Source organism: Cyprinus carpio, chromosome B6, assembly GCF_018340385.1.
Source record: "Cyprinus carpio isolate SPL01 chromosome B6, ASM1834038v1, whole genome shotgun sequence".
Taxonomy (NCBI): domain Eukaryota; kingdom Metazoa; phylum Chordata; class Actinopteri; order Cypriniformes; family Cyprinidae; genus Cyprinus; species Cyprinus carpio.
Genome location: NC_056602.1, coordinates 30,162,260 through 30,185,837, shown reverse-complemented (window position 1 = coordinate 30,185,837; position 23,578 = coordinate 30,162,260). Strand labels below are relative to the sequence as shown.

General features: G+C 35.7%; 1 protein-coding gene across 1 annotated transcript in view; it reads left to right on the top strand.

Moving 5' to 3' along the window:
- The window catches only part of LOC109102461 (mannosyl-oligosaccharide 1,2-alpha-mannosidase IA-like), a 74,976-nt gene that overhangs the window by 14,576 nt on the left and 36,822 nt on the right, over nt 1-23,578 (top strand). Inside the window, exons 2-3 of the mRNA XM_042726708.1 lie at nt 556-671; nt 7,623-7,703. Coding sequence (XP_042582642.1) covers nt 556-671; nt 7,623-7,703 — 197 coding nt within the window. The remainder of the gene's footprint in view (nt 1-555; nt 672-7,622; nt 7,704-23,578) is intronic.

Sequence of the window (23,578 nt, the reverse complement as noted above, 5' to 3'; positions counted from 1 at the left end):
TTATTATTTATTATTATTATTATTATTATTATAATAACATTATTATAACAGTTTTTATTATGAACAGCTACATTTTATTGTGCTAACATATTGCAGGTATTTGAGTTTTCAGTGTCCCAGTGTTTAGTGGATCTGAATTTGTTCATGATAAACTGATTCACATCATATGAAACTAAGGAGTCCAAATCTGAGTCAATGTATAATCTTTACTGTCTGTGACAACACCAGAGTTATTGAGCATCTGCCTTTCTTTTATCCACTTTGCTGTTTTCATGTTATCTACTAAAAACACTGAAGTAATTTGACTTGGCCTGTGTAAGGTCTGTTCTTCTTAACCTTGGCTTCTCTTTGAGGGTGTTAACTCGCGAGGTTTTCATTTGTTGTAGCCGTGGTTTGTTTGCTACACAGGATTTTCCCCTAGGCAGGGCATTAGTGACCATATCTCAAAGGCTCTGAGGTCTTTATCATAAAGCTATTGGTTTATTTCAGCTCTGATTCTAGAGGTTTCCCCACAGGAAGTTTTCTCAAATGGTTTGTTGTCATATTTATCCACAGGTAGTCTCAAAGGAGCCACCATTGTGGATGCTCTGGACATGCTCTACATTATGGAGATGTATGATGAATTTGAGGCTGCTACTGAGTGGGTGGAAAGGAACCTAGACTTTAACATGGTAAGACTCAAGCCTTGTATGCTCATTTTTGTTTTTGTCCCTGCAAATACTTCTTTGCTATAAATGTGACCCTGAATGATACAACAGAATCAGAATAATGACTTTGAGCTTTGAGAACTCGTCTATGTCGTCTCCAGTGCTAAAGGAATAAGTGGACCTTTGCTCTTTGAGGAGATTTTAGCATCACTGCTTGTTAACCAGCTAATAGGATTCTGACTCATGAGTCAGAGGGAGACTTTCCACATCTGAGCCAACAAAAAACATCTCAAGGCTTCATAAACTATCTTGTCTCATGCTTTCTGCCATTTTTCAGCACTAAATTTTGATTCCAGACTCCCAGTCCCTGAACTTTGTTTGTTAACTGCATGAATTACAGTTCAGTCCAGATGTTTTTTTTTTTTTTTTTCTGTTGTTGTTGTTGTTGTCGACCAGTAATGACCATGTTAACATTACTTAAATGAGTGACATTATGAGGAATCATAGCTTTTAGAAGAAATGCAGTGTTTTTCAAGTCTCTGCCTGTTATAGAGGTTTGTGCCAGTGCTGAATGTTTTTTTGTTCCTGTTACAATGTAATGCAAAAAAGTGTCTGTTATTGATGGATGAGGCCGTTAAAAAACTATTTAGAACCGATAACAAACCATAGCTAATGTGTGAGCAGACTTGCAGAAAGCAGATCTGTTATACTATATATATACTATACTATATATTTCAAATGCAAAATAATTAGAAGAAGAAAAATGGAGGACACAAAAAGGCAGTCTATAGTGTAACAATTTTTTTTTTCAAATGAATGCTGTTCTTTCAACTTTATCCAATAATCCTGAAAAATATCAAGCACCACAATAGTTTTCACCATTGATAATAAGAAATAGCAGCAAATCAGCACATTAGAATGATTTCTAAAGGATCTTGTGAATAAATTACATTTTAAAATGTATTAAAATAGGAAAACATATATTTTAATTTGTAATATTTCACAGTATTGCTGTTTATAATGTAGTAAGGAAACAGAACGACTGAGAGCAGCATCTGATTAATCATGAAAAACGTGAATAGCAGAAGGGAATCAATACTGCATGCAGATCAGTCCAGAAATGACTAAAACAAAGTTGGTGAACCAATTAAAACACAACATATGCAGAATAATGTAGACAAAAATAGCGCTTTGTTTGATGTTCGATCGGTTCTCTGCCTCTGTATCGTGAGGTAATTTCATTAGACATTCTGCAGGGGTTTACTGCTAGTTAAGCATCGGAAGTCCTTCAGTACATCCTGCACCTCAATTTAAGGCAAGAGAGAAGGCTGTATCTGGGTCCAATCCTTTAATGAAGAGTGTTAAACAACTTTTAATTGAAAGGCCTTTCTTTCTACCCTCAAGCAATTCCAACAATGAAAGTCCACAAAAATCCCCTGTGAAGCAGTTATTAATATTCAGCTTGTCTCTGGAATACTAAGCAACCCATTTCTGATGCACGAAGGCCTCTTGTTTTAGCAGAATAATTGTAGCCATTCATGCGGCTTCATTTGACCTCCGCTATCATCCGATTATCTTTGAGCAGCTAAAAGTTGTTTAGCTGTGTAAGTAAAGGTTATCTGTGAATCACACTTATATTATCATCTAGAGCACTGTTTCAAAGCAGTTCGAAGGTTTTTTCCAAGTCTCTTTAGCAACTCATTGATTATTTTTGGGAGATATGATTCATCTTTGTTTATCCTCAGTATTTTGTCCAGCGTTTTAGGACTATCAGGTCCTTCGTGAATCCTCATTAGCAGTTTCCCTTGTTTTACAAGTTCTGATCAGATTGCTTTACAGAGAAATCTGACCCTGGAGCAGAGCGGAGAAGGAGAGTCACTTCACTGTATCAACAGTCTTGATCTCTCATCTTTTATGCTGTGGGATTCTTTAATTCCTGTAAAAGCCAGCATCATCGAAGGTCAGATTCACCCACTGCTGTAAAAGACCGCTATGTTGCAGTGACCACAAGTCCCAACTGAACTCGAACCCGAGTGAGATAGCCTTTCAGACAGAGACACTATACCCGCTGGTGGATCGAAAAACCTCATCAAAAGCATAAAAAAATAGAAATCCCTTCCCTTTTTATAAGTCTTAAAAAATCAGAGACACACCATTAGATACAGAACCCAAGCACAGTGTGCTTCATTGTGTCCATCTGTTTCCATTCTCTCATCTGAAGTTTGCATTAGAGAGGGACTGAGAATTGAAGAAGTTACTTATTTATGACTTGCATTTTAAATTTTTTGGCTTATTTTTTGTTATTAATTAATTTTTAAATTTAACCGGTATATGGAACCAAAAAAAAAAAAAAAAAAAGGATTTATTTTTATTTTATTTTATATAGAGTTCTAACAAATTGTAATAATGCTTATTCTTATTGATTACAAATAACAATGTTAAAAATAACACCATTAGAAATGTATAATAATAACACCATTTATTAATATTAATAACATGATTGTAATTTTGTGTGTGTATACATTTATTATTATTATTATTATTAGTATTAGTAATATTTTTGTTGTCGTAATGCATTTTTATTATCATAATCTATTTATTTATTATACAGTAATCAATAATATATAATACTTTTTGTTTACCAGTTATCTGACCACAAAAATAATTTGAATTAGTATTCATCATAACCAAAGCAATTTTGGTTGACTGTATGTTGTATAGACAAAAATTTTGTTTCGTACATGTATTTCTAGTCTGTTGCAAATTATTTTTTTAATAACCATATTGTTCTAGCCAAGGTTATTTCCTTTGCTCATCAATATCAGTGATTTAGTTCACTTGATTTTTTTCTTAGCATAGCTAAAGCTTGCCAGCTCTAATAATTGCAGAGCTGCAGAGGTTTCACTTCGCTGCTTTTGCCTCTTCTATCTTCTACTGATTCCCAATTGACTTGCATTTAAATTTACATTTATGTATTTAGCAGACGCTTTTATCCAAAGTGACTTCCAGTGCATTCAGGCTAACATTTTTTACCTAACATGTGTTCCCTGGGAATCGAACCCACAACCTTTTGTGCTGCTAATGCAATGCTCTACCACTGAGCCACAAGAACAGTGGAAACAGACTTTGTACATATTCATGTGTGCAGGGAGACAGTTTCACAAGACTCCGAAGTAAACTTATGAAGTGGCTTGTGGAGTTTTTTTGTGGGTATTTTTGGCCCACTTTTTTGGTTTTACACGTCAGGTCAATTCACGGCTGAGCAAAAGAATATTCTCAGGCCCCCCATTAACATGCACAGGAAAGCATCTGTCATGGTCTTTTTGTGCCAGTTTCTGGCAGATTCCTATAACCCACAAAAGAGTTGTTATCATCTGGAAACATCTGGTGTTCTGTTGTCACTGGAACAGTTTAAACACTGGAGAGGAGGCTATCCATAACACCCTTAACCACTCCAAGACATCAGCCATTTATCTTGCCCTGAACCGGATATTTACCAATGTGATGCAAGACATTTCTCTGTTGCGCCACCTGTGCACTGTTACGAAATTGTTTTGATGGTGCATGATGCCTATGCTAAGCAATAAGCAGGTCATTATTGTTTGGTTGCTCAGAGACACAAATATTTCCCCTCATAAACCATCAGACGAGACTACAGATGTCTTGCTGTGGTCAGACTGTATAACACCACATGGCAAAGGCTAAGACTTGCGGTTTCATGCCACAGATTGCACAGTGCCAGATTGCTGTGTCTGAAATACATGTAAAATATATAATATAAACCGTTCCAACTAGGGATGTCAACGATTAATCAATGATCAATTAATTGTCGATAAGGGATGCAATCGATTAAAGCGATCATGGTCAATTAACCTGTTGGAATTTTGGCTGCGTGCAGCTCATGCACAAAACACGTGCGAGCGGCTGTGAGTGACGGTGACGGTATATAAACGCATCAATATTCATTCATAATGTACAAATTAAGCTTTTAATGTGATTTAAACTTTAAAAGTACATTAAAATAGAAACAACACAAAATTATTCAACATGGAATGCAATAGAAATGTAGTAACAAAGTAATTTCTCCATATAATTGTTTCATATTGTGCGCTTTGCAGGGCTGCGGGACACAAGACAGAAAGGCTATCCTACAACTTGTTAATTCGTTCCTACGACTTATTAATTTGTGGCAACTGTCCATGTTTCATTCATTTGTTCCTTAAATAACCCATGATTTAACTGAAATAAGACTGAAATTTATACCACACTTGTCATAATCAGAGCTTATAATTTGTAAATAAATAAATGCTGGATTCAAAACAGCAATTAAAAGGCGCTATGACCGACACTGACAATACGTTTTCCCGGAGCATTCAATGATGTGACTAAACTGTGATGCCGAGCATCGTTCACAAGTTTCTGCATGGACCTAACTAGCCTAGGGCACAGGTTTTCAAGCCCTGGGACAAAATGGGATGCTTTAAGGAAAATGTGTAGCCTATATAAGTAATAGGCCTAACATAAAAATAACAATTTGTTTAAATAATAATAAAAAAAAGAAATATATCTGACTAAAATAATTAAGATAACGAATTTAAAACATAAGTGTTGCGCGCTTCATAAGTTCATGTAAAAAAAAGGGATGACATGCTTTATTTTACAAGAGCACAGATCTTCTGTTTTTATTGTGAGTGTGCACAAATGAAAGTAAACAGTTTTGCAGATTATATCTTACTCCAAAAAGTGTTTTGTAATTTTTTTTTTTTTTTTTTTTTTTTTTTCTGTCTCAGCGGTTTCAATCGCGCTGGCACCTCGCGCGCACATATTCTAGCAATTCAAACTTACTTCGCAGTTTATTATCAAAATAAATTACAGTCAACCAAACATGTAAAAGGTTACACTGGTCAGTTTAAATAGACCGTAGTATACCGGTCCACTCTGCTGTTATGGCATGGACGTTTTTTCTCATGTGAAGATGCTCTTTTCCATCTATATGCGAGTGCGTGTAAAGTACAAGCCTAATTTACATCAAATACATTGCGAATATGGAAACATTTGGATTTGTGCTGAGTGAGACATGAGCAATAACCTCCAAATACATCCAAACGCACTCGCTCGTCCTCGTATTCCAGACGCATGCACTGTCACGATCTAATGCAATGTAAATGCTAGATTTTTTTAAAACAAATAGGCCTACTGAGCGCAAAAATTAAAAATCTGACATTTTCCAGAACAGAACCAAGCAGGATCAAATTAAGTACTGGTCATAATACTGATAAAAATGTTTTATGTGAGCATTGTGCGAGCCCTATACTTGGAATGGAAGTGGTTCTCTGACTGCACAGCACAGCCACACACGCCACATAAGCCTATGTTTGGGATGATTTTATTTTAAATGCCATAATGTCAGTTAAAAACATCGCAATTGTGTTTTAAAATACAACAACGAGCACCACAAAACCATTTAAAGAGACGCATTCAGTGATCTCCGTGTCAGGGTAGGAAACGGTCAACAAAGTAAAATGATCTCAGACATATCTCTCTTCATTTTATCAAATGATCTTAATCACATCTATTCATTTTATAATCCTGCTGCTAGCATTTTATTCAGACTAAAACCCCTTTAATTCAAGTAAGAAAGGTTTTTTTTTTGTTTTGTTTTGTTTTTGTTTTGCTTTGTTTTAAGTTGCTTTTGCACATCCTGTCATACTGGTCACTGCATGACGCTGCAATAGACGCATTTTGCAGCATTAAGGTTAACGATTAATTGATTGATTGATTGTTAATTTAAACGACGATCGATCATGGAAATGATCGAAAATTGACATCCCCATTTCCAACTACAACTGCTGCTCTAAGATACTTGGTTGAGTTTAGTTGAAACTTTTTAGACCTAATACCATTTATTAATCAATTTTCATTTTTAATCAAATTAGCGCACTTAAAAAAAGAAAAAAAAGAAAAGTGGTTTCACCACAAATAATCTTTTTTTTTTTTTAATCTTATATAAGGTTTGTTATATTAATATGAGTTAGCTGTCTCAGCTTTTTGGGTTTCATTACTACTGTATGTTGCTACTAGTTGTTTCTTTTAAAATACATCGATCTTGCCATAGATGCTGCTTTGGCAATATAAATTAAATGCATAAATCTATTTATAACTATTTATAACTTACGCGTCTTAAACGCCTAAATGTGTATTAAAATTGGAATGAGACATAAGTTAAATGTTACTGTATAATTAAGTTAGTTAAAATCAGTAATTGAACATACAATTTGTGTGTGTGTGTGTGTGTATTATTTACATTTTTTAAATTTAAAAATTAAAAAAATAAAATATTAATACTAATAATAATAATAATCATTTAAATATTTTTTATATGTAAAGATTATAGTAATAAAATATTAATACTATCCATAAATATTTTTTTTCTAATGTAAAAATTCCAGGCTTGTTCTGTGTACCACCTGTCTAAGAGCACCGGTTTAAAACAATGTGTTTATAATGTCAGATGCTGTAAGTATTCTTTACTGCAGATAAATATAAGATGAAAGTATAACATCAAAAAGGTTTTCTGTTGAAATATTAGTTTGTTTGGTTGGTTGTCTTTTTTGAAAGATCGTCTCGGAAGCATCCTCTCTTTTTAGCTCTTTATCCTGTGAGTGATGTTTTTGTTCATGTTACATGCACCGTAGGAAACCAGCTTAACCCAGCAGTCATGGCTTCCCAGATCCGCAGAAAATATCCGCACTCAAATTTCACCCTCCCATGGGATCTTGTTTGTATCTGTGCTCAATTCTAGCTGAGCTTTATCAGCTCTGTTGTATTGTTTTCTTTCTTTGTATTTGGTGTGTGAGGGCGAAGCGGTGTTTGAAGTGTGTATTTCTACAGTCTGCAGTCAAGGTGAGCCAGTCACAGTGTTTTTATGAGCTTAAATATTCACCTCTTTTTGTTGTCTGTGTTTTATTCCCTCAGAATGCCGAAATCTCCGTCTTTGAAGTGAACATCCGTTTTGTTGGAGGCCTGCTATCTGCCTATTATCTCTCAGGCAAAGAGGTATGTAAACTTAGAGTGTACAGATGTTGTTGTTTTTTTTTTTTTTCAGGTTTTACCAGACTGAATATGTGCTTATGGCCAAAGGATTTGATATGCAAGCTGGCTTATAATTGACATGCTGCCTGAAGGAAGCTGGAAGCTTGTAGCTGGCATTTGTTCTCGGCTCCTACGCTTTTAAAGACACAGTTTCCTTGAATCTCTGTGTGAAACTGTTGGAAATCGGTGACATTTATAGTTGGCAGGACACAATAGACCTCTCAGGAAAGCCACAGGGGCTTTCGGGTCTGTCTTGTCCTGGTGGTCCGGCTGTTTGCCCGGACGTTGAGCCAAGTCAAACAAAAACACACACACACACACACACACACACACACACACAACCATCCACTTAGAGCTCATTCTGAGATCCTGCACATCCAGGGAAGCTCTGTGCCCACTCTGCTAAATTGAAAGCCTTTTTGAAACCAAAAAGATGTTGGACTCTCAAGCGTGACCTGAAGCACACACACAGAGCCCATTTCCAAGCCTTCATTGAATCAGGCTAATGTAGAACTTTGCTCATATTTCCGATCTCCCCTCCTGTAAATTAGATTTTCCCAGCAGCATCTGGCAGAACGTGAAGGATGACGATTGATTCAAATCAAAAAGAGTGGCATTTTCCGCTGATACCTCAGGGCTTTCTCATTGTGTCCTGCAGCAATGTGCTCTCAGTGATAGTGTAAGCTTTCATTTGTGTGGTTTGTCCAGAGAGGGAGCGGATCACTGTGTGAGCTTCATCGGGCCTGTACTTGTGCGGTTGTGTTGATGTAAGGCAGACCCTTCAGCAGAACATCCATCTCTCATCTCCACAGTAACTCTTCCTCTGACTAGCACAAGAACAGCAGTAGTAGTGATGCAGAAGAAAGATGAGTTCCTGTGGGTACCTTTTCTACTTTATGCTGGATGAATGATTCAACAAGCTTGGGCTTGGATGTTACAGTTGTTTTTGTATTTCATTTTTTATTAATTCTCTTGAATAGGAGAATATATATCAGTCAGTAAGATATCTTTTTTTGTCTGTGTAAAAAATACTTTTATATAATATTATTAAAAAGAATTATTCAGCAAAGATTTATTAAATTGATCAAAAGTGACAGTAAGACATTTATAAAGTTACAAAAGATTTATTTTTTATATTAATGCTCTTCTTTTGAACCTTCTATCCACCAAGAAATTCTGTAATAAATAAATCAATATGGTTTCTGCAAAAAATTGCAGCACACACAGTTTTCAACGAGAAATTATGCTGAAAATTCAGCTTTTTGTTTCAGGAATGAATTATATTTTAAAATATATTCAGATAACACTGAAGATTGGAGAAATTATGCTGAAAATTCAGCAATTTGTTAAAAATTAATAAATTACAAAATAAAATAAAATAAAAAATGGTTCTTTTAAATGGTAATAATATAACATTTTAAATAATATGAATTTAAAAATATTACTGTTTTACGGCATTTTTGATGCAGTCTTGATAAGCATAAGAGACTTCTTTCAAACATTGAAACACTTACCTACCATACCCTTTTGAATAGAAATACTATCTGCTTTACTTTCTTGACATTAGGTTTTACAGGAAAGCAATGCACTTTTTGGTATTGAAAAAAAATTAGCTGGAATTTTTTTTGGTTGGTTATGGGGGGGATTTTTCTGCCTTTCTAGTGCAATTTCTTGTAAATGTTACAGTACTATACAGTAGAGGTATGCACTTTTACAGTATTGTGCTTTTATGAAGGTATGAGTAATTTTATATAACATGAACTGGAATATGTACATATACATATATTTTTTGCTTAAAACTGTTTATATATTAAATAAACATGCAGTAGTTCATACTGCTGAATAATTAAGTGAATTAATTTGTGAAATCATTGGAAATTTTAATTATGCTTAGAATTTTATTACATTTGTATTCAAATAAATTTCATAACTTCATTTAAATAAAATTAATTCATTAGTCCACGTTTGAACTTTTTGAAACTTTATTCAAGATAATATTATTTATAACAAATGAATAAAGTCTAGAATAATGTTTTTCACTAATGGCTCTCACAGAAAGCATTCATGCCTGATGAATGACACACAAACCTACAGCACAATCTCTACAGTTGACACATTATACCATCACACCACCCAGCCTAATACCATCCTTTTAAGGAGACGTGCCTCTTAATGCCATCCCCACTGAGATTTCGTATGCGGGTTACGTAAGATGGGTGTGTGTCGAAACCAAACGCTGTCTGTTGAAGTAAGCAGTTGGTTGTCAAACATTGTTTCAGTAAAACAGTGGGAGATCTCCACTATCTCCCGTGTTGAGAATAGTCTAACAGCAATCTAAATCTTTGAACACTACATTATTGTTCTCTCAGCAAGACGCAAGCTTGTTTCATCACCGTGTATTGACTAGGGAGGCACGACATGGTTGAATACAAAGTGGGCAGCACAGAGTCCAGGATTCAAGCACAGCGCTGATGAAAGTCCTTCAGTGTAGTAATCTCAGACACTCGGGATAATGAGACGCCCTCCTGCCTACCTTTTGTAATAATGTGTGCCCTGAACTAAGACAAGGTGTTGATTACAGGAGATAGCCTTCAGGTAGCCGCTCACATTGTTAAAACCGCAGCGAGAGCTCTTATTAAAATGTGTGTCTGGGACTTTAAAATCTCACCGGGCATTTGGAAAAATTGTAATCTCTTTGGAGACCCAAACCCATTATAGGATTCCTCTAACACTACATGACTAAATCATCGTTGGAGGATGTGGCTAATGCATCTGCATAGAGTAGACTGTTTAGGTTTTCTTGGGAGGCTTCAGATCAATGTAGTCTACTTCTGTCAGGCAAGCATGGCCATTGTCTCATTACCCCCCAGGGGCCCTTTCACATATATGCATGCATATAGAACATAAAGCGTCTAGATGGGTTGAGGTTGTGGACGTGGTGCTAAAATTGAAAAGCAGTGTGATTTCTTTCTTTCGGCTCTGCTGACGGCTCCGGCGCCTTGGCGGCACTCAAAAGCAGGACCGGGCTCTTTGATGAATCTTCATCATCTTGAGAGACAGCCTTCATGCAAAATACTGTACACGTTCCAAAGCACGAGTAAAGCAAAACGGCCGCATTCATAGACGGCTTCAGAATCTGATGTTTGTTTGCTGTGATTTAGTCCTGCGCTGGGTTTCCTCTCCTGAACGATGAGAGGATTCATTTTCAAAGGCTAATTATTCCTACACTTATTTACACCTGGACCGGTTTTCCATCATGACGTTTGAGCAGCGTGGGACAGAGCCACCTGTCAGAACACAGCACTTAACTCCTTAATGGATCACATGTCGATTTTCATCCTTTTTTTTTTGGAAATTTTTTTTTTTTTGCTCTATAATTCATTTCACATAACCTCTGGCAAGTCCCATCTGTGGTGTAGATTTTTCTATACCTTGAGAGAGATCAATAGCTGCACATATATATATATATATATATATATATTATATATTATATATATATATCTATATATATATATATATATATATATATAATATATATATAGATTATATATATATATATATATATATATATATATTATAGTATATATATATATAAAATAACATTTTAGATATTTTTTTGATTTTTTTTAACATTTTGTATATTGCATATCAATATTTATGTACTTTATATTTAATATAATTTATATATACAATTTAAATTTTTTATATATATATAAAATGTGTGTTGTTACTTTTGTGTTTTATATGAAAATATTTATTATTATTATATGTATTTTTTTTACATCTATGTATGTATTTGTGCATGTTCCAGTGTTGTTTAATACTTACTTTAATTGATTAATTTGTAAATTCTTGCATAGACAGTCACAGTCTGAAGCCCTGACATGCATAACCAGCTGTTCTGAGGGGTAAAAATGACAGAAGCGTAGGTGCTCTTATGAGTGCGTGTCTACACTAAAACCATGTGACTAAGCCCTACTACTCATTTTAGTTGCCTAGCAATTACAAACAATTGCAATCTGATAAAAGCTGCTTAAGCAACATAATTACATGAACTATAAAGCTTTTTTGCTCAAGCTCTCCACTGTCAGGCAGAGCAGGATAACTGATACCGTCAGTACTAATGATCATAGCATCTGTTTCATCACATACTGCTGCTCCAACCGTTCCTTGACTCTCTCAGTCTTTCTGCAGTCTCTCCATACATTCTTCAGGAGGGGATTTGGGGTGGGAAACACGGGTATTCCTCAGTGTAGTGTCTGGAAGACTCAAACGCATCACAGCTCATTAGCAATCCGCGGGCCGATGGCTGTTATTTTTGTGGAATGATTAAAAATGCATTCGACTTGTTTTACAGTAGGCAACGGAAAATTAATCTCCTACTGCACTCACAGATCCACAGTCATTTGTTTCTGTCAGGAGACATCTTAACTGTAAATTACACACGTCATTCTTTTGTCGCTCCACTAAACAATACTGAAAACGTTGCATGCATCTTTTAATGCCAGCGTGCTGTGCTGAGTGACAACGGCTATTGTGTACATTCGCATAATGCCATTCGTCCCGACTACAAAGAGCTCTCTGTGAAGTTGGATGCGGCATTTTTAGTTACACTAATTTGCCTATTCTGCTTTCAGATGTACTGTTTTTCTACCTGTGATGGAAGTCATATGGCGATTAACACCCACGCCTGTTTGCCAGCTGGTGGCTGAGTCAACCACAAACAATTTGACTGCAACGAGCAGAGAAACGGAAGCTTTAGAGAGCAGTTGCATAACCGTTACTTAGCCGTCGACGCATCAATTTTTCTTATTGCTCTTCGGTAAAAGGAGTTGTTTTTTGCACACTCGTTCCTGCAAAATACCCCAGACGCTCGCAGCACGCTATCGGCAATGAGATCTTCCCTCCTCTGATAGAGCAGGACAAGCAATTTCCCTTCCCTCCCTACAATATGGGGCCTTACAACACAGGGTCTCATGTTATGCTTACAAAACATCAAGTTTACCTTTATTTCTCCGCTTTCCAGCCTGGGGACCATTCAGGCGTAAACTGCGACACAGTTACCCAGTGCAATTTTTTAGACCAGCGAAAAGTCTTCAGCTGGTTGCACGTGGCCCCAAAATGTCTCTCGCATTAACCTCAGAAAACGCGAGCGCGCAGGTGATAAGTGGTGATAAGTGCAGGTATTCAGGTCTGTGATCTCGATCCATCTCTCTGCTGGCCGCTTTTGACAGGGTGCATTAGATGTAGAAGTGCAAAAAGCAGCCAGCTGTCACTTATCTCTCGGTTTCAGCACTTCCGTCTTGACCGTAGCTCCACTAGATCTCTCGTCGCCCCATCATGCATCACTTTGATTTTTAGAACATGCAGATGGAATAAAATATAGTTTAAAGTAAAATCCACTAGTCTTAAATGTTCTTTGTACTTTCTTGAAGCCATACTTGCACCCAGACTTGATTGACATGGAGGATAGACGGTGTATTTGTGTGTTGTAAGTGTGGTGTTAAGATTCACAAGCTTGTTTTTTTTCCAGCCGTGGTGTATTCAGGGATGCTCTTATACCTTTTTGACCTGCATCCTCCAGCATGGCAAGAATTAGCTCAGGTGGAGGTAAATATACAAATGTCATGTTTTTCTCTGACATGACTCATGCTGACTAGTTCAAACAGACTTGCAAACAAAAGAAATTCCTAACAAACATATATTATATTATATTACATCACATTACATTTATATTGTTATATTATATCAGATTAGATATTGTGACTCTCTTATGGTATTACATTGATGTAATAATTATTGATCTAATAATAAGTATTGATGTAAACATTTTATTTTATACATTGTGACGTTTTTCATGATTTCACATTGACCGTCACAACACTATTTTTTTTACTTTACTTATTTATATTATTTATATTTGATTTTATTTATTATTTTGTTACCAAACTTATATTATATTGTATGGGATATTAGATATTGTGACTCAATGATATTACATTGACATAAGTATTGATGTAAACATTTTATTTTATACATTGACTTTTTTCATGATTTCACATTGACAGTCACAACACTTTTGTTTTATTTTTATTTTATATTATTTCGATTTTTTGATTATTTTATTAAAAATAAACATTATATCAGATTAGATGTTGTTAGATTAGATATTAGTGATACCATCTTATTGACTATTTTAAAATGATTTGTATTACATGAACATGAATATATGAAACCATATATTCATGTTCCCTCTTGACCCGACTCTTTTCATAATAGACACATTCATAATAGATCTTACACGTTCCTGTCTGTCCGTCAGAGCTTCCGCTGGTGTGTCAGCACTGCTTATATCTTCAGCTCTGAACTCCCTGCATCTTCATATCCCATCACGTGGCATCAGCGCATGTACTGTATGTTGATTTATAATAGTGGCAGAAGAGTGTGAATTATTAAGGAGAGCTGAGCACCACTTGAGGTTTAATCAGGTAATGACCAGGTACGTCAGAGTGTTTCACCCACATAATGGCCTGTTTGTGTTGTTAATGTTGTGAGCTTGGACTGGTTGAGCAGTTAATCAGTGTTATAGCAGATACTGATGTTCTTTAGCAGACCCAGCCAATTACATTTATTTATTTTTTTTTTTTTTTTGTACATTTGCACGGATGACTCACTGCCCCCCCCCCCCCCCCCTCTTGTGGCCTTTTGGTCCCCAGTGGACCAGGTTTTCCTACTATTAAAAGCAAGGCCAATTTATCTCCCATCCCTTGAGTTCCTTCCTTCAAATTCAACTCTGTGTTTTCACATTTCAGAAATGTAAAACGGCGGCCATACATAAAGAATATGATGTTTCTCTCAACATACAGAGTGCTGTGAAAACTATTAGACCCATAACTATTAGACAAAAATTGTCTATTTTTTATGATTCATACAGTTCAGAACAGGCCTGGTAGAGAGAGAAGAAAGAACAGGCAGAGGTCTCAGGAGGAAGCTGCTCACAGGCTTTGTGTTTCTATCTGTCTTTGGGATACACTGCAGGGGTATCAGCACTGAGAGACGAGCTGCAGAACACAAGATGAAGAAAAAGCCTTCACTGGCCTCCCTGGACTTCATCAGATTGCAGTCTCATCAGGTTTCCATAGGCTACAGTATATGTTAGCCATGGGAATTCCTAATTAGGTTTCCTGTCATTGTTAATTAGCATTGATTTAGAAAAGTTTTTTTTTTACTGGCTAGCCTAATATCAAAGTTATGCAGATTGATTTGTTATGCCAGTGGTGTAATTTTTCATTCACAGATTTCAGAAACAACAAATCACAGCTGTTTCAAGAGAATTCAGTGCATATATTATGATTAAATAATGTTTACAAAATGTGCCAAATACATTACCGTTCAAAAAGTTTGAGGTCAGTAATTTGTTTGTGTTTTTTTTTTTGGGAAAGGAAACATTCTTTTATTCAGCCAGAATGCATTAAATTGATAAAAAGTGACAGTGAAAACATTTAAAATGTTACAAAAGCACAAATATAATAATAATAATAAAAATGATTGTATACCAAATCATTACATTATCAATATTGATTCTTAAATTCCAAAATCTGTCTTTTAGACTATGCTGTTTCAGTTGGTGTCTATAAAAATTCACTAAACATTAATATGGCACGCTTCCCAGCCAACTTGGTGTTTTGTTCTTTTGATAAGAAACAAAATCTCATCTTTCTAATTCATCATGGCATTTATTTCAGGCAAGTCATTCAGTGTCCACAGCTTGCTTGTTTGTTAGAGAGATGAATTCTAGAGAAGAGTTTTTGCTAAATATATGCACTATATGTCTTGATCCGTCAAGATGGTGTTGCGAATTCTCTGGCTAGTTTTGTTTGTTTGTTCTGTGTTTAGTCGTTTTTCTTTTATAGGTTTTACCAGAGACAAACAACAGGGTCCTTAACATTAAGCAACACATCCCAGAAAATATTTTTTCTGATTTTTGATTATTCAGATGTTTTGTTGGACATTTTAGTTGTTCAAAACACGTATACAGACAGAAGAGGGAAGCGCGCTGGTTTAGCTCCGTGAGCGTGACTTTCGAACTGCCTCTGTGTAATTGGCTGGAAAAGAAACATGATTTTAAATGTAGATGTTAATGTAAAAACTGTTGTGTGTGCAATTTACATGTTTGCATTGTTGATTTGTTATATCTAAAAATAAATAAATTATTTTAATAGTTCGGGCTCTGATGTTAATTGTAACTTTTAATAAAAAGTAATAAGGCTCCTATATAGTTTAGCTGCAATAGATTTATTTTCTCCCTAAGTATTTAAAATATAATTGAATTCATCACAGCTGACATAGAAAACAGTTAATTTAATAATATTTTACAATATTACTGTTTCACGCTATTTTTAGGTGAGCTTAAAAGATTGCATTAAAATCATTAGAAAAAAATAAAACATCTCACAGGCATAGGCTGGAAGTCAAAGTGCTGTGTTTAGAGAAACTTCCGTAGCTAAAATCTCAATTTAGACAAGACCTGTTGTTCTTATGTTCAGATCACAACCATGCAATTCAGGGCTGATTAGGCTGTTAATGTGAAATGGGCTAAATGTAAGCTTGCCCAGGGAAAAAGCACTTCATATTACCCAGTAATCACTGGAAAAAACTTATATGACTGATACTAGAGGAAGAAAACAACTGCAGCTCTCTAAATAAACTACGAGAAACATTATGAACTCTGCGTGTGTCTGTGCATGAAAACCAAAAATCCATTATCGTGACAAATGAAGCTAGTTTCGGAGAGGGGGGGAAATGAAGGCCTGCTTCATCTGAATGCTCTAATTATTCCAAGTGGCTTATATGAAATAACAGTCCTTCGTTTACCCTTTCCACAAATTGCTTGTCCGTCAAGCCATGACCTCTAAGTCTTTGCGTTGATAAGGGCAAAATTTGCATTGGCAAATCTGCTCTCACATCTGGCCCCTTCAGTTTTGTACGAGAAACGTCCTGGCTTAGACTAGTAAATGACTCATTCCTATCGAGTCAAACCTTTAAGTTGATTTAGTTATAGCTTTTGGTCTTATATTTCTAATTTTCTCTAGTTTTCTCCATGTGACATTATTATCCTGTTTCAGCTCTACCTAGCGGCAGCTTTGGGGTTTAAGGTCCGGCCAAGCTGCTGAGACAGACCATTGGAGGAACTAGACTCATTTCAGCCCTCACAACCGAGCTGGATGGAGCTCAAACAAGCTTCACTAATCTGCAATTTCACACTTTATCGCCAACGACATAAATGCAATCAGAAATAATTGGCCACTTGCCGCTTTTGAATTCTTTTCCCACCATGTTGATGTTTTCGAGCTTGGTTTTTTTTTTTAGGACGTTTTGGATGACGCATAAATTCTGATTGCTTTTTAATGTTCCCCCACTCTTCCAACCTGTAGCCATACCGAGTTGGTGGCAGCCGTAGAGGAGGTTGCAAGGTGAATAGGTTTTCATACAGAGTATTTGGCCTGACTTTCCTCACTCAGCAGGTGTCTGATTGGACATGAGCCGGCGCTCATTGAGGCGGAGAAGTGAAGCGTTCACAGTTGGCCAAATCTCTAATTCGAACATGCCGAATCTGGTCCTCCCGCTTCATTATTATTATTATTTTCATCCTATTATTGGTGTTTATACATGATGCAATGCTTAGATCTGCCCCCTCAGGCTTGGCACTGGTGTCAGGGTGTTTGTTTTGTTGAAGATGACTGAAATGTATTCCCAGCACCTCCTTCCCAAACATGTTCAACAAGGCAAGTCTTAACAGCCATTTGTGTCAGACCATTACTGTCCTGCTTCGCCGTGTCAACTTTTCATCTCTCAATAACAAAACCTTTAATTAATGTCAAAAATGTGGCCTTTAAACACCTATGAAGGTGCTACACACATCCCACTCTGCTTCCTGTCTCCATTCAGGTGTTTTCTGCTGGCCATTTAGTCCTGAACTCACATAATTGAATTACTAAGCCCAGGCTCTTTAGAAGCCACTAGCGTCTCCAGCATTATTAGGCCATGGTATTTTCAGATGTGCCCTATTTAGGTTAAGCATGATTACTGTTGCAATCTGTTTGTTACAAGCACTTGAAGCCCAGACCTCTGTTTGTCTGTGAAATCTTGCACATTACTTTGAATTCCTTCCGTTTGCCAGGAACACAGCTCCCCTTGTTTGCATCTCATTCGACTTTTCGCACCACGGGATACCCTGACAGGGTGAAAATTGGTTTATGCGAAAGGGGTCACACACGTCGGTGGAAGTTTTGGAAGGATTATCACAGCTTGATCGGGTTTAAGAACAGATCTTCATAGGTTTGTTGGCAGGTCCTGTAGCTCTGTTACCACTAGGACGTCTTTACACCTTCACAGGCTGCAGATTTCAGACATTGATTTTTGATCCCTTATGTAATTCTTGACTTTAATGACTTGACTTTTCAACTTTAGTTTTTTCTCTAGGCCCCTTCTTCCCATCAGCGTTTGCATTGTTTTACTTGGCAAATGTATTGTTTGAATAACCAAGTGAGGCTGTTTTGTTTGTTACAGTTCATTGACTGTTGTAGTTTTAGACAACTGAGGAAATAAATAGCCCTCCAGCCACTGAGTCACAGCTTAGATTTCTTGTTTCGGCCTGTGTGTACACAGTTCAGTGGCACGGCACGCTATATATTTTTTTTAATCTTGTACTTTAGAAGTACAATGCATAGTGAGGTTTTAATTTTGATAGGTGTGTTCAGTAAGGATGCATTCTTTCTATTAAAAAAAATAAAAAAAGAATCCTGAAAAAAGTTCCCCTTCACAGTTTCCACAAAAATATTAAGCAGCCACAAAAACTGTTTCAGAATTGATGATGAGAAATGTTATTTCATTGCATTTATATGTTAAAATACAGCAAAATTGTAAAATATGATTGCAATTTCAAACAATTGACGTCTGTTTTAATTAGGGACACACCAAAATTTCAGCCGCTGAAAATTATTGGACAAAAATGGCGTTTTCGGTTTTCGTCCGAAAGTCAGTGTTCAGTGTGCAGGTTTCACTCTCCCTCTAGTTGCCGTCACTTCGTGGTGTGACAGAAATTTCTATGTAGAATACTTGTTCCTGTTTGCAATAGCACTACTGTGCTGTTACATGCTGTTTTACTGATTTACATGCTCTTAAAAAATAATAGCTTTTGTAGAATTAGACATTGATTGGATAATTAGTCAAAACAAGAGTTATATCTGATTTTGTTGCATAGAACTGAATAAAATTAATATATTTATTTTTAATATTAATATATTTTCTGTCCAATTGTATTGTTACTTTCAATAAAAGTGTGATTTATTATTATTATTATTATTATTATTATTTAAATTCTGTATCATTAAAATTATTGAGTTAAATTAAAAAGTCTTTAAAAGATTACTTTATATGTTTTTATATGAAATGATAAATAATTTATTACAAAGCATTTTCAGTTTTGGTTTTTCAGCCAAGAGCATCCAGAGTTTTCATTTCAATGCATCCCTAGTTTTAATAAATTTTAAAATGTAATTTATTCCTGTTATGAAAAAGCTGAAGTTTCAGCATCATTACTTCAGTCTTCAATATAAGTTGCGAAGTGGATGAGCTTTAAAAGCAGTATTCAGAAGTCCTTATCTGTGGGACTATAACCACGCATGCTTGGGGAAAACCCTGTGAAAAAGCTTCACATTGTTGTGTTTGCAGTCCAATGACTTATTGTTTGTCAGGTTCATGTCTTTATATATTTAGGAGCGACTCAAAGGCCTGTATATATCAATGCAGTAAACTCTGCTCTCAGATTGTATGAAATTGCCATATACCTTAAAAAAAGAATGTGCTTCTTTACACCTTACACTAAAATCTTGATGTATTACATATATTTTTTTTTTTTTCAGGAAGTGGCTGAACTTGTCCTGAAGTGTATCCACTAGGGCACGCTGACACAAAGGCTGATATGTTTGATAGAATCACTCTGCTCCAGTTCCCTCATTTCCTTTGGCTGTTGTGAGTTCTTTAAAGGTTAAAGTCTCAGCTGAAACCACACTTGTGAGAGTTTCTGCTTGACAGCGGGTTTTATTTCGCCACTCTCATTTAGAGCCCAATGCAATGGCAGTCCTCTTCTGCCTCTCCAGAAAGGTCACCAACTTGCATCCTCAGATTTAGCATGGCTCCCGGCTTCATTTTGAATGCAGCATAGTCTATTATGTCAAGAAATCAGAGAGCATTTCAATTTGAGAGTTTGTTTGTTTGTTTGTTTGTGTGGTTGTTTTTCTTCTCTGAGCAGGTTCATAATATTTATTGATAGTCCAGAGTTGTTTTGCTCAGCCGTGTATATGCGTAGCTAAAATCACAATGCTGTATGTATGAAATCTGAGTATATGATAACTTACAGAGTATAAATCCTGATGGATATGAACTCGCTCCATTTTCATTAGCCTGTTTTGGCCTCTGAAATGCAAAGACGTGGAAATCACCACAGACGCTACTGAATCACAGCAAAAACTAATCCATCTTTCTATAGGGTTGTGTTCAATATCTGAATGCAAAAAAACAAACAAATAGCATGAACATTGTTGTATGATTCACAAACAAATGACTCTTTTGAGCTAGTCCAGTTATCTGTTTCAGTCATAACTTCGTTCACACATTTATCTTGTCCAGACAGAAGAAATAGAGAAAGGAAAAGGGAAATGCTATCGTTGACGTGTCTTTTCAAAGGGTGTTTTGACAGGTGAGCATAAAGCAGTGCTTCCTTTCTTCTTGTCGCTGAGCGTCTCCTCCTATCTGATCTCGGTGTTTTCAGACCACTTTATCAGCTTGTGAGAGTGAGCCAAGTGTGCCTTTTGTGAAAGCCTTTGGGTGAAGGTCAGCAAATGATGTACTTGATGCTATCTTTCATTCTGTTGGGATTGTGTGCTTTATCTCAGTAAAACAGTAAAATTGTGAAATATTGATGAAATTGGAAATATTAAAATATTTGTAACAATTTAAACATTTTTCTATTTTAATATATTTTACAATGTAATTTTTTCCTGGGATGGCAGAGTTGTCACTTGATCCACTTCATCCATTTTTCAGGATTCTTTGATGAATAGAAGGTTTAAAAAGAACAGCATTTATTTGAAACCAAATCTTTAGCAACATTATAAATGTCTTTACTGAGACTTTACTGAGACATTTGAACTTAATCGATACTCCCACCAAAAACCAAAAAAGCTGAAAATTTTGTCATTGATCACTTTACCCCAAGTCGTTCCAAACCCGTGAAAAGCTAGTGTTCTCCCATCAGTGATTCGGCCACAATTTAACGAGATATATTTGGTATGAAACAAAATACAACTAATTTCTTAATTAACAAATGTGTCTCCTCCTGAAACTTTTGAAAAGAAAAATTTGTTTGAATATAAGCTTATTTTTGTTTTAATTGCGACTTACAAAAAGTATTCTCGTCAAACTCATAACGTTACGGTTGGGTGAAGTGGCATTATATGATGCTATACAAGACCTTTATCCGAAATATCTTTTTAACAAGACGAATAAAGTTGGGTCAGAAAGTGATTTAATAACCAATTTTAGATGTCAATACACAAGTGCAATTATAATACTATTCTCAATAGTAAATTATATTTGATATCACAAATGAGGTGCTATTGTACACACACAAGTGCAATATGAACAATAGTAATTTTGATTAGAAATGTAAAACACAAAAAAAAAACATACATTAGAGTTGCCTTTACAGTAAACAGTCAGGAGAATTTAAACAACTTTTACAAGAAATCAAGTTTTCTCAAGTTCTCTATGTATGTAAACAGTCAGGAGAATTGGAGGAAAGAATAAATTATAAGCAATAAAGAGAGCATCTGTCTGACTGCATTTAAAAATGCAATTTCTCACTCCAGACATAATTGGCTTGGTTTACATGAACAGATCAAGTATTTGTCAGTGCCCATCTCACAGTCAGATCAGCATTGTTTTCATATGCACTTTGTCAATGTACTGATTCTTGACAACCCTATTCTTTAGTTGGCTGTGGTCTGTGAAATCACACCAACGCTTCCTGTTCTTTCTTTGATACGGCACAGAATGACGTTCAGGGTCAGTATGGCTCCACGTTCTCACTAGTTCTGCTTTATCAGTGAGCACAGGTGCGTCCCTGTGGCCTATTTCATCACAATGCTGAAAGGCTGTTCTCCATCTATCTCTCGTGCCTGTCATCTCATGCCATCCATCTTGTCTTTTCAACCAGCCCCTCATTTTCATCTGAATGTCTACGGTATGACTACACTGTTTATCATTTCCATACATGCCCTTGACAACTAAATGTTGGTGCCGACCATCACAGAGATGTTTTCTGGCACATTTTAGCTTACTGGTATTGTTAAGCTTGAATTTTTCGTTGCAAGTAGAATTCCCCCCTCTTCTTCTTTTGATATGATGTGTCACAATGTCAAGGCCAGTTCAGTGTGTCTGAACACAGAGACTTAAGTGTTTTATTGAAAAGAGCTGCAACAGGATCCGCCGCTGATAAATTCTGCTTCCATTCTGCCAGGCCGCCTATTCATCCCTGTTGTATTATAAGCACAATGGCCCCATGTTACTGTATATCTGTCCTATTAAAAAAATGCCTGCTCTGCCTTAGAGGAATCAATTATTCCTCAGCTGTCTGTCACACCGCCGTTCATGTCTGGCAGACAAACTCTGGCATTAAAGCAGAATTAATTCATTACGGAGAAACGCACCAGCCAGCACCAGCCAGCAGAAGCACAATTATGTTTTGCGGATCTGTTGCGTTCTTTATCAGATTGAATAAGGTTGGAAAAGGTGAGTTTTGGGTCTGTTTTACGTCACGTGAAATTAAAGAAACAATGTAAATGCAACAGCTGCTTTCACACTGACAGTGTTTCTACTGTGTAACAGAACTGCAGTCATGTTTGGAAAATAAAGTGAGTATTTCTCCTAATTAGGGTTGTGCCAATTGACGATAGCATCGTGTATCGACGATAGTCAGGGATATCATATCGCCATATCGCCCAACACTACTCCTAATAATTGCTATTGCTAAATGATAACTTGATCGTCATGAAATCTACGCTACTTTTTTTTTTTTTTTAACTGAAACTTATTATCATTACTTATGATACTAATTATAATATCACTTATTATAATTTTTTTTATTATTATTATTTATTTATATATATATATATAATATATATATATATATTATATATATTCATATATATATATATATATATATATATATATATATATGCATATATATAAAATATGCATATATAGCATATTATAATGATTTCTGATTGATCATGTCATACTAAAGACTGGAGTAATGACTGCTGAAAATTTATAATTTATATAACAGGAATAAATATATATTTAAAAATACTTTAAAATAGAAAACCATTGTTTTAATATTTCACAATTTAACTATAATTTTTATCAAATAAATACAGCCTTGGGGATCAGTAGAGACTTAAAGTAAAGAAAAAATCTTAAATTTGAATTTCTATTAGGGGTGTAAGAAAATGTCGATACATGTGAGTATCGCAATATTTTGTTTGGCGAGACTATATCAATTCTCAAAAACAGAATATCGATATTTAAAAAAAAAATTATAATAATAATAGAGATTCAAAAAAGATTAATGGCAGTTGTTTCGTCTTGAGTTTGTATCCCGACCGCTAGATAGCAGTCTTCGTCTCTGAACTTAAACAGTGACAGGAAATACTAGCATGAAGGCACGCCGATACTGAGCCCTAATTTCTATCTACAATGTGGATAATTGGATCATC